The sequence below is a fragment of the Mandrillus leucophaeus genome, unplaced genomic scaffold, assembly GCF_000951045.1.
Source record: "Mandrillus leucophaeus isolate KB7577 unplaced genomic scaffold, Mleu.le_1.0 Scaffold18, whole genome shotgun sequence".
NCBI classification, from domain to species: Eukaryota; Metazoa; Chordata; class Mammalia; order Primates; family Cercopithecidae; genus Mandrillus; species Mandrillus leucophaeus.
Window position 1 is genome coordinate 3,817,531 of NW_012101809.1, and position 9,786 is coordinate 3,827,316.

Consider the following 9,786-nt stretch of genomic DNA (forward strand, 5'->3'; position numbering starts at 1 on the left):
CGAAAAATACAAAAAATTAGCTGGGCGTGGTGGTGGGCGCCTGTAGTCCCAGCTACTCGGGAGGCTGAGGCAGGAGAATGGCGTGAACCCAGGAGGTGGAGCGTGCAGTGAGACAAGATGGCACCACTGCACTCTGGCGTGGGCAACAAAGCAAGACTCCATCTCAAAAAAAAAAAAGAAAAAGAAAAGGATAGGCATTATTACCCCATTTTATAGATGAGGAAACTCCAGCCCAGAAGGGTTGAATTGCCTGAGGTTACACGCTTAGTAGGAAGTACAGTTGGGATTTGAACCCAGGCCCTGCTGATGGCAAAAGTCATACCTGTTCCATCTCATTAACCTTCTTCTACCCAGTGTGGGTGCAGGGAGGTGGCTGGGGGAGGCTGGGGACCTTGTGTGCAGGGCTCACCTTCACCAGCAACAAGGACAGATCACTGGGCATCTGGGTAGGGATGGGGAGGCTTCACTCCCTTTTGACAAAGGCAGGAGAGTTCTGAAAGCCCTGGAGGAACTGGAGTAAGTGACCCAGCTAAGGATGGTAACAGAGGTGGACATCATGCTTTACAGCCCCAGGCACCTTCAGAGGGCATCTCATTTAATGCCACCTCATCCCTGTGTGGCGGGCATGGGGCCTCTCCATTTTACAGAAGGGCTGAGAGGTTGGATAGTGATAAATCTCTAAAGCTTTAGTGCTCACCATTTTAAAAATTTTATTTTTATTTATTTATTTTTGAGGGAGAGTTTCGCTCTGTCACCCAGGCTGGAGTGCGATCTGGGCTCACTGTAACCTCCACCTCCAGGGTTCAAACAATTCTCCTGCCTCAGCTCCCGAGTAGCTGGGACTACAGGTGTCTGCCACCACACCGGCTAATTTTTGTATTTTTAGTAGAGACGGGGTTTTACCCTGCTGGCCAGGCTGGTCTCAAATTCCTGGCCTCAAGTGATCTGCCCACCTTGGCCTCCCAAAGTGCTGGGATTACAAGTGTGAGCCACTGTGCCTAGCCCCGTATGACTTTTTTCCATATGTTACTCAGAAAAGCAGTGTTGAGGGAATGTAGGGTGATGGATGTGTTCAATATCTTGTTTGTGGTGATGATTTCACAGGTACATGCATATGGTGTAACTTATCAGCCTGCATGCTTTGAAAACTGTGCAGTTTAGTGTTTGTCAGTTAGACCTGAATAAAGCTTTGAGGAAAAAAAGAAATGCATTTTCTTCAGGGGGCTCAAGGGCCTCAGGGAAAGGCCATCCTCCTGCCTTGGGACAAGATAGGATCACTGTGGCCCACGGGGGTAATGGTGGGGACTTGCAGGCTTAGAGTGCTTCTTTCTTTTTTTTTTTAATTTCTTTTTGAGACTGAGTTTCGCTCTTGGTGCTGAGGCTAGAGTGCTCGCCTCCCAGGTTCAAGCAATTCTCCTGCCTCAGCCTCCCTAGTAGCTGGGATTACAGGCATGTGCCCCCATGCCCGGCTAATTTTTTGTATTTTCAGTAGAGACGGGGTTTCACCGTGTTAGCCAGGCTGGTGTGTTAGCCAGGCTGGTCTTGAACTCCTGACCTCAGGTGATCCGCCCACCTTGGCCTCCCAAAGTGCCAGGATTACAGGCATGAGCCACTGCACCCGGCTGGGTGTCAGGGTTTTTATAAGCACCGGATGGGGGCGTGGTGGGCCAGGGTGGTCGTGGGAAATGCAACATTTGGGCAGGAAAAAAAAAAGCCTGTCCTCACCTAGGTCAGGCCCAGGGGTGGAGCCCTAGCTAGGGACCATGCCCTCCTCTACCCAGCACTTCCCTTCCCCACTTCCGTATCATTTAAAGGGACTACGTCCTTCCGTTTCCGGCACTTCCCTTCCCGTCTTCCGTATCAATACCAACAGTGAGTGCTTTCTGTGAGTTACATCAGTTAATCCTTATGATTTGCAAAATAGGCATAACAATCTCCTTTTACCTTTTAGAGAAGAGGAGGCTAAGGCCTGGGTTGGGTAACTGCCTGACATTTTACTGTAAGTGCATTGTGTGCCCAAGCTCAGGGTTGTCCCGTCTAGACCATTAAAGTCACACAGTGCGATCTAAGAAGACACTGAGCATTCAGCCCTGGCACGTGACCTGGCTCAGCACTCGCTGGGTGTCTGCCGTCTCTTCCCACAGTCTCTCTGTTTCCTCGAGTCACTCCCAGATTAGTGGTGTCTAGCTCAGCACTGTTTCCGTTGTACTTCATTCATAATTCCCAGCACTGTTGTCAGTACAAACTCTCCTGTTGAAAATGAGTTTTTAAATTATTCAGAGGTCTGGGGTTAAGAGCAGAGCTGGCATTGATCCCTGTTCCTCACTGGTTCCTTCTTTCCCAGGGACGAGGATGACAAGACTGCCTGTGGCCATGAGCCCTCCCCGGTGCTCCTGGGGTTAAGGCTGGGGCTGCAGCCATGGGGCTGGATCGGCCCCAGGCCTGGTTGCTGGGTCTGCCCACAGCTGCGGTCTATGGCTCCCTGGCTCTCTTCACCACCATCCTGCACAATGTCTTCCTGCTCTACTATGTAGACACCTTTGTATCAGTGTACAAGATCAACAAAATGGCCTTCTGGGTCGGAGAGGTAAGGCCAGCGCTGGGTGGCCAACATGGAGGAGAGTGTAGGGTGGAGACTAGAGGCTGTCCAGGCTGCCGGGTAGATTGCAGGCGCCAGCTCCCACCCAGTCAGAGGCATGGGCAGTCCAGGTTGTTCACCAAGACTCAGCAAGAAAAGCTGTGGAGGCCTTGATGACTCCTCCTCGATGGGAACTAGATCAGCTTTCCTGGCCACTGTCTTATATAGTTGCTGTTCTGTGTATTCATATATATAATATGTTCACATACATGAATTTATCAGCTGCGTACATTTACCAGCTGGGCTCTGGATGGGTGCGAGTTTGAGGGGGCAGTGGTTTGACTGGCAGAGTAGGTTTTTTTTTTGTTTTGTTTTGTTTTTGAGATGGAGTATCACTCTTGTCGCACAGGCTAGAGTGCAGTGGCGCAATCTCAGCTCACTGCAACCTCTGCCTTCCTGGTTCAAGTGATTCTCCTGTCTCAACCTCCCAAGTAGCTGGGATTACAAGCGCCCGCCACCATGCCCAGCTAATTTTTGTATTTTTAGTAGAGACGAGGTTTCGCCATGTTGGCCAGGCTGGTCTCAAACTCCTGACCTCAGGTGATCCATCCACCTCGGCCTCCCGAAGTGCTGGGATTACAGGCGTGAGCCACCGCACCTGGCCAGAGTGGGTTTTAGCAGAGGAACTGACACGAGCAAAGGTTTGCGGGTAGGAAAGCTGGGGCCATCTTTGAGGGGTGGTGAGCAGGCTGGGGTGGGAGGAGCCCTGGAGAGGAGGCTGCCTAGAGCCCACCTGCCTGTCTCCCCTCTGCCTGCAGACGGTGTTTCTCCTCTGGAACAGCCTCAATGACCCCCTCTTCGGCTGGCTCAGTGACCGGCAGTTCCTCAGCTCCCAGCACCGGTTGGTGTATTGGGAACAGCTCGTAATTGGTTCAGTCCCACCCTACTGCTACCCAGGAGGGAGGACCACTGCCTGTGTTTGGGGTGGAGAAGGAAGGGGAGACTATTTCAGTGTTGCCCATGCCCCTTCCCTTCCTGGGGTCTAGGGTGCTCTGTTTGGGTTGGAGTGGTGGCCTTGGACGCACCCTTGCCTGGCTTGGCAGGTAAAGAGATCTACCCTGGCTTGGCTTGGCTGGCCCCTCTGGACTGTGGACTGCAAACACCCTCTGCTGCTTCTAGAAGATTCCTTTGCCCCATCCCTTCTTGATCCCATCATCACTCCCAACCTTGAGAAGTGGGCATCCCATACCCTTTGGCCATCAGCCCAACAGGCTAATAATGGGGTGGAAATTGGGGCAGAGGATGGTGTACCCACTGCTGAGTTGTGCTTCCTAAATTACAGACTGGGGACTTGGGGGACAGTGGGACCACCCTGTTGTGAGTCCCACACCCTGGGCCTCCATCCCTCCCCCGGAGCCTGGGCAAGGGGAACTTCGGCCTGCCAAGGCTTACAGGGCATCTCCCAACAACCCTCCTTTCCCCAGCAGGTCAGGCGCTGGGCTCTCCTCAAGGGCTGTGGTGCTGGCCCGGGTGCGGGCCCTGGGCTGGCATGGGCCGCTGCTGGCGCTGTCATTCCTGGCATTCTGGGTGCCCTGGGCCCCAGCTGGCCTGCAGTTCTTGCTGTGCCTGTGCCTCTATGATGGCTTCCTGACGCTCGTGGACCTGCACCACCACGCCTTGCTGGCCGACCTGGCACTCTCAGCCCACGATCGCACCCACCTCAACTTCTACTGCTCCCTCTTCAGCGCAGCCGGCTCCCTCTCTGTCTTTGCCTCCTATGCCTTTTGGAACAAGGAGGATTTCTCCTCCTTCCGCGCTTTCTGTGTGACACTGGCTGTCAGCTCTGGGCTGGGCTTTCTGGGGGCCACACGGCTGCTGAGGCGGCGGGTTGAGGCCGCCCGAAGGGACCCAGGGTGCTCAGGCCTGGCTGTGGATTGCGGGTGAGTGGCCAGCCCTGGTTCTTCAGGTCCTCACCAGCAACCTTCTAAGTCTGATTTTGGTGCTGTGTCCTTGGCTTATGGGGGCTGCCCTGGGATGTGTTGGGGGATAACTCTGGCCAGCCCCAGGCAGTTCTCCACTCCCTTCTGCCCCACAGCCTGTGTGGAGAGGAGCTGCTTGTGGGCAGTGAGGAGGCAGACAGCATCACCTTGGGCCAATATCTCCGGCAGCTGGCACGCCATCGGAACTTCCTGTGGTTTGTGAGCATGGACCTGGTGCAGGTATGGGGGAGCAACTCCAGGCACCTCTACAGCTGGCCTGGACTTCACTCAAGGGGACAGACTCTTCAAGAACTGGGAACTCGGCCAGGCACAGTGGCTTATGCCTGTAGTCCCAGCAGTTTGGGAGGCTGAGGCAGGTGGATCACTTGAGGACAGGAGTTCGAGACCAACCTGGCTAACATGGCGAAACCCCATAAAAATACAAAAATTAGCTGGGCATGGTGTAATTCCAGCACATCTGTAATTCCAGCTATTTGGGAGGCTGAGGCAGGAGAATCACTTGAACCCAGAAGGCGGAGGTTGCAGTGAGCTGAGAGGGCACCACTGCCCTCCAGCCTGGGTAACAGAGTGAGACTCCTTCTCAAAGGAAAAAAAAAAAAGAGCTGGGAACTGAGTTCTGGGCCACCCAGGAGGTCTGCTGGGCAATTTGATGGCAGGAATGCAGGTTAAGTCGTCAGGAGGCCTGGATTCTAGCGCCCTCTGAGTTTTTCCCTCCCTGTGTGATCTTAGGCAGGTCTCAGGCTCTCTGGGGAGCCCTGTCCTCTCCTGTAAAGTGAGGATATGAGACAGAGATGCCCCCTTTGGGGACCCTTTAACCATTTTTTTAAGACACCAAGCACTGCCAGGTGCAGTGGCTCGCGCCTGTAATCCTAGCACTTTGGGATGCCAAGGTGGAAAGACCACTTGAGCCCGGAGTTCGAGGCTGCAGTGAGTTATAATTGCACCACTGCACTCCAGCCTGAGGGAGTTCGAGGCTGCAGTGAGTTATAATTGCACCACTGCACTCCAGCCTGGGCGGCAGAGCAAGGCCCCATCTCTAAAAAAAAGAAGAGCCAAATGCTGTACCTAAAACATGTAGTATATAAACCAGCTGAACTTAGAAATAAACTGTTTTCATGTCATGAAATTTGTTTCACTGATGTGTTTTCTTTTTTTTTTTTCTTCTCACTTTGTGGCCCAGGCTGGAGTATAGTGGCGTGATCTGGGTTCAAATGATTCTCCCACCTCAGCCTCCCGGGTAGATGGGATTACAGGCATGCAATAAAACACCCGACTAATTTTTTGTATTTTTTGTAGAGATGGGGTTTTGCCATGTTGGCCAGGCTGGTCTCAAACTCCTGGCCTTAAGTGATCCACCTGCCTTGGCCTCCCAAAGTGCTAAGGTGCTAGGATTACAAGTGTGAGCCCCCGTGCCCAGCCTCCCTAATGTGTTTTCAATTAAAAAGAAAAAGCTTTTAATTGCTCAGATACTATTTTGCCATGGCTTCTAACTTTTTAGCAAAGTTAGGTACCACCAGGAATGTGGTTTTAGGTTGTGTTCTGGCATGTTCTGTGTTTAGGGACATGGGGAAAAAGGCCTGCTCTTACTCTTGCTGCTCTGAGGATGGGGTGTTGGGGGGGTTGGCAGATGTGTGCTCCCCTGTTGACTTCCGGCCTTGTCAGCTCTCCTCCCACCTGGAAGCCTCCTCACCATCGCTGTCGGGTTGCAGGTCTTCCACTGCCACTTCAACAGCAACTTCTTCCCTCTCTTCCTGGAGCATCTGTTGTCTGACCATATCTCCCTTTCCACGGGCTCCATCCTGTTGGGTGAGTGGGGGCCTTCTGTGCTTCATGAAGGCTGGAAGGAGAGAGACTTTATTTTTAGTAGAGATGGGGTTTCACTGTATTAGTCAGGATGGTCTCCATCTCCCGACCCTGTGATCCACCTGCCTCGGCCTCCCAGAGTACTGGGATTACAGGTGTGAGCCACTGCACCCAGCCAGGACAATCTTTTTAAGACACCAAGGGCTGCCGGGTACAGTGGGCATGGGGGGCAGGGTGTGCTGGGAGTTGGGGGGGGCAGAGGCTGCGCTGGTGTCGGTCCTCTTGGAGATGGTGGCACCCTGAGGGGGTGCAGTGACTGGTTAACACAGAGGAATATCATCTGATGGGCTGGGTGTGAGTCTTGACTCTGTGCTCATCTGGTGGGCAGCCTCGGGTAGGTTAGTTCATCTTTTTGGGCCTCTCTTTCTCATCTGTAAAGTGGGGATGATAATAGTACTCACCTTAAGGGGCTGTAAGGATGAACTAAGACAGTGACGCTCTTAGCACAGAGCCCAGTGCATTGCTAGTGTACAGGAATGCAGTTGGCCGTGAAGCTGGTGGCACTCACTGGCACTGCAGCAGTGCCCTTGACAAGGTGGCGCCCCGTCTCCCTCCCCAGGCCTCTCCTATGTCGCTCCCCATCTCAACAACCTCTACTTCCTGTCCCTGTGCCAGCGCTGGGGCGTCTACGCGGTGGTGCGGGGACTCTTTCTGCTCAAGCTGGGCCTTAGCCTGCTCATGTTGTTGGCTGGCCCGGACCACCTCAGCCTGCTGTGCCTCTTCATTGCCAGGTATGCCCCTGCCCATGCTCCCCCCAACACCTCCGTCCCATGCCTTCATTCCTGCCTACTCTTTCCCTCTACCGCAGCAACCGCGTCTTCACTGAGGGCACCTGTAAGCTGCTGACTTTGGTGGTCACCGACCTGGTAGATGAGGACCTGGTGCTGAACCACCGCAAGCAGGCAGCCTCGGCACTCCTCTTTGGCATGGTTGCCCTGGTGACCAAGCCAGGCCAGACCTTTGCCCCGCTGCTGGGCACCTGGCTGCTCTGTTTCTACACAGGTGAGGGCATGGCGACAGGCAAGGGCTCTTAAGGCTCCAGGGGGCACAGCTTACCTGGCACACTGGCAAGCCTGGGCTCTAGGTCCAGTGAGGGAAGGTGGCAACTGGCGTCCCCCCAACATGGCTAGAGTCGTTGGGTCACAGATTCCGCCATGCTTTCTTAGTGCATTCATTTATTCATTCATTCAACAAATATGTACGGAATCCCCTCTCTGCAGGCCCTGCTCTGGGTGCCAGGGAGCGAACCATGAATAAGATAGACAAGGTCTTTGCCACCACAGAGCTTGTATTCTAGTCAGGTGTGGGGTGGGGTTGGCAGTAAACAGCCAAATAAGATATTATCAGGCAGTGACAGTGTTACAGTGAAATTAGGGTGATGTGAGATGGCGTGACTCAGAAGCTATGTAGTGTCATCAGGGAAGGGCTCTCTGAGAAGGTGCCCCTCAGGATGTGAGCTGAACGGCAAGGATTTGTCTAGAAAAGGTCTCAGTGAATCGCAGGCAGAGGTAACAGCAGGTGCAAAGGCCCAGGGTGTCAGGGGTGATTAGGAGATGTGGCTGGAAAAGTGAAGAGGGCTTTGTTGACCAGGGCAGTGTTGGAAGCAAGCTGTTGGGAGCGTTATTGATTGATTGATTGATTGATTGATTGAGATAGGGTCTCCCTGTCACCCAGGCTGGAGTGCAGTGGCACAATCTTGGCTCACTACAGCCTCGACCTCCCAGGTTCAAGTGAGCCTGCTACTTTAGCCTCCCAAGTAGTTGGGACCACAGGCGTATGCCACCATGCCGGCTAACTTTTTGTATTTTATGTAGAGATGGGGTTTTGCCAGGTTGCCCAGGCTGGTCTCAAACTCCTGAGCTCAGGTGATCCACCCACCTCATTCTCCCAAAGTGCTTAGATTACAGGCTTGAGTCACCACTCCTGGCCAGGGAGGGTTTTAAACAGGGAAGTGACGTGGTGTGATTTGACTTTTTAACAAAATTCACTCTGGGCTGGGTGAGGTGGCTCATACCTGTAATCCCAGCACTTTGGGAGGCTGAGGCAGGAGGGAGATCACCTGAGGTCAGGAGTTTGAGACCAGCTTGGTCAACGTATAGTGAAACCCCCGTCTCTACTAAAAAATACAAAAATTAGCTGGGTGTGGTGCATGCCTGTAGTCCCAGCTATTTGGGAAGCTGAGGCAGGAGGATCACTTGAACCTGGGAGGCAGGAGGATTGCTTGAACCTGGGAGGCAGACATTGCAGTGAGCAGAGATCGTGCCACTGCACTCCAGCTTGGGAGACAGAGCAAGACTCCATCTCTCAAAAAAAAAAAAAAAAGAAAAAAAAAGTTCACTCTGGCTGCCGTATGGACAGCAGATCATAGGGAGGAGGCCAGAATGGGGACAGCAGGGAGATCTTTGGGAGACTGTGGCAGAGGCCATGGAGACTTGGGTCAGGGTGGTGGCAAGTGGGATACGTTTTGGAGTTGGGGGGAGATGAAGGATTGGGTGTTGGGGGAGTGATGGCGTGAAACGAACCAGGGAACTGAGGAGGACTTTGAGGTTTTAGGCCTGAGTTATTGGGTAGATGGTGGTGCCCGTCACTGAGATGGGAAGCGTAGGAGAGGAGCGGATTTGAAGGACTCAGGAGTTGTAGTCTGCACATGTCCATGTGGTGTCTGAGATGTCACACCATGGACTTGGAGGGCACCAAGGCTTGGAGGGCAATGGGCTGACCATAGTCTTTCTGTGCTCTCTTGTCCTAGGTCATGACCTCTTCCAGCAGTCCCTGATAACCCCGGTGGGGAGTGCCCATCCTTGGCCAGAGCCCCCAGCCCCAGCCCCTGCACAGGCCCCGATGCTCCGCCAGGGCTGCTTCTACCTGCTGGTGCTGGTACCCATCACCTGTGCTCTGCTGCAGCTCTTCACCTGGTCCCAGTTCACGCTGCACGGGAGACGCCTGCACATGGTCAAGGCCCAGCGCCAGAACCTGTCACAGGCCCAAACCCTGGATGTTAAGATGGTGTGAGAGCTGTGGCAAGGCCACCCCACTGAGGACGCTGCCGGCAGCCTGGGGGAGAAGCCAGTTTTTTTTTTTTTTTTTTTTTTTTTAAGGATTTCATAGCTGTTTTGTTTTTGTTTTTGTTTTTGGAGATGTTCCCTCAAAAAATTGATCTGTTGCCCAGGCTGGAGTGCAGTGTTGCAATCTGGGCTCACTGAAACCTCCACCACCCAGGTTCAAGCGATTCTCCTGCCTCAGCCTCCCGAGTAGCTGGGATTACAGGAGCGTGCCACCACGCCTGGCTACTTTTTGTAATTTTAGTAGAGACAGGGTTTCATCACATTGGCCAGGCTAGTCTCG

The 9,786-nt window shown here is 53.5% G+C and overlaps 1 protein-coding gene across 2 annotated transcripts; it reads left to right on the top strand.

The window, feature by feature from the left end:
* The first annotated feature begins 1,826 nt into the window (after window positions 1-1,826).
* On the top strand, window positions 1,827-9,497 carry TMEM180 (transmembrane protein 180). 2 transcript variants are annotated; one of them, XM_011977476.1, is made up of 10 exons: window positions 1,827-1,885; window positions 2,145-2,234; window positions 2,345-2,587; window positions 3,397-3,479; window positions 4,066-4,518; window positions 4,674-4,797; window positions 6,288-6,384; window positions 7,001-7,172; window positions 7,250-7,443; window positions 9,191-9,497. In XM_011977476.1, the coding sequence occupies exons 3-10, from the start codon at window positions 2,420-2,422 to the stop codon at window positions 9,451-9,453; spliced, it is 1,554 nt and encodes a 517-aa protein (XP_011832866.1). In that variant the 5' UTR covers window positions 1,827-1,885; window positions 2,145-2,234; window positions 2,345-2,419; the 3' UTR covers window positions 9,454-9,497. The 2 variants fall into 2 exon arrangements, with proteins under 2 accessions (XP_011832866.1, XP_011832865.1); XM_011977475.1 differs by lacking the exon at window positions 1,827-1,885 and having other exon boundaries at window positions 2,209-2,587.
* The last annotated feature ends 289 nt before the right edge of the window (window positions 9,498-9,786 follow it).

What these genes read in the sequence shown, in the direction of transcription:
- TMEM180 (XM_011977476.1), top strand. Translation starts at nt 2,420, where the DNA reads ATGGGGCTGGATCGGCCCCAGGCCTGGTTGCTGGGTCTGCCCACAGCT. An exon ending in TTCCTCAGCTCCCAGCACCG is followed by an intron (nt 3,480 to 4,065) that starts GTTGGTGTATTG and finishes TTTCCCCAGCAG; the next exon opens with GTCAGGCGCTGGGCTCTCCT. An exon ending in CTGTGCCTCTTCATTGCCAG is followed by an intron (nt 7,173 to 7,249) that starts GTATGCCCCTGC and finishes CCTCTACCGCAG; the next exon opens with CAACCGCGTCTTCACTGAGG.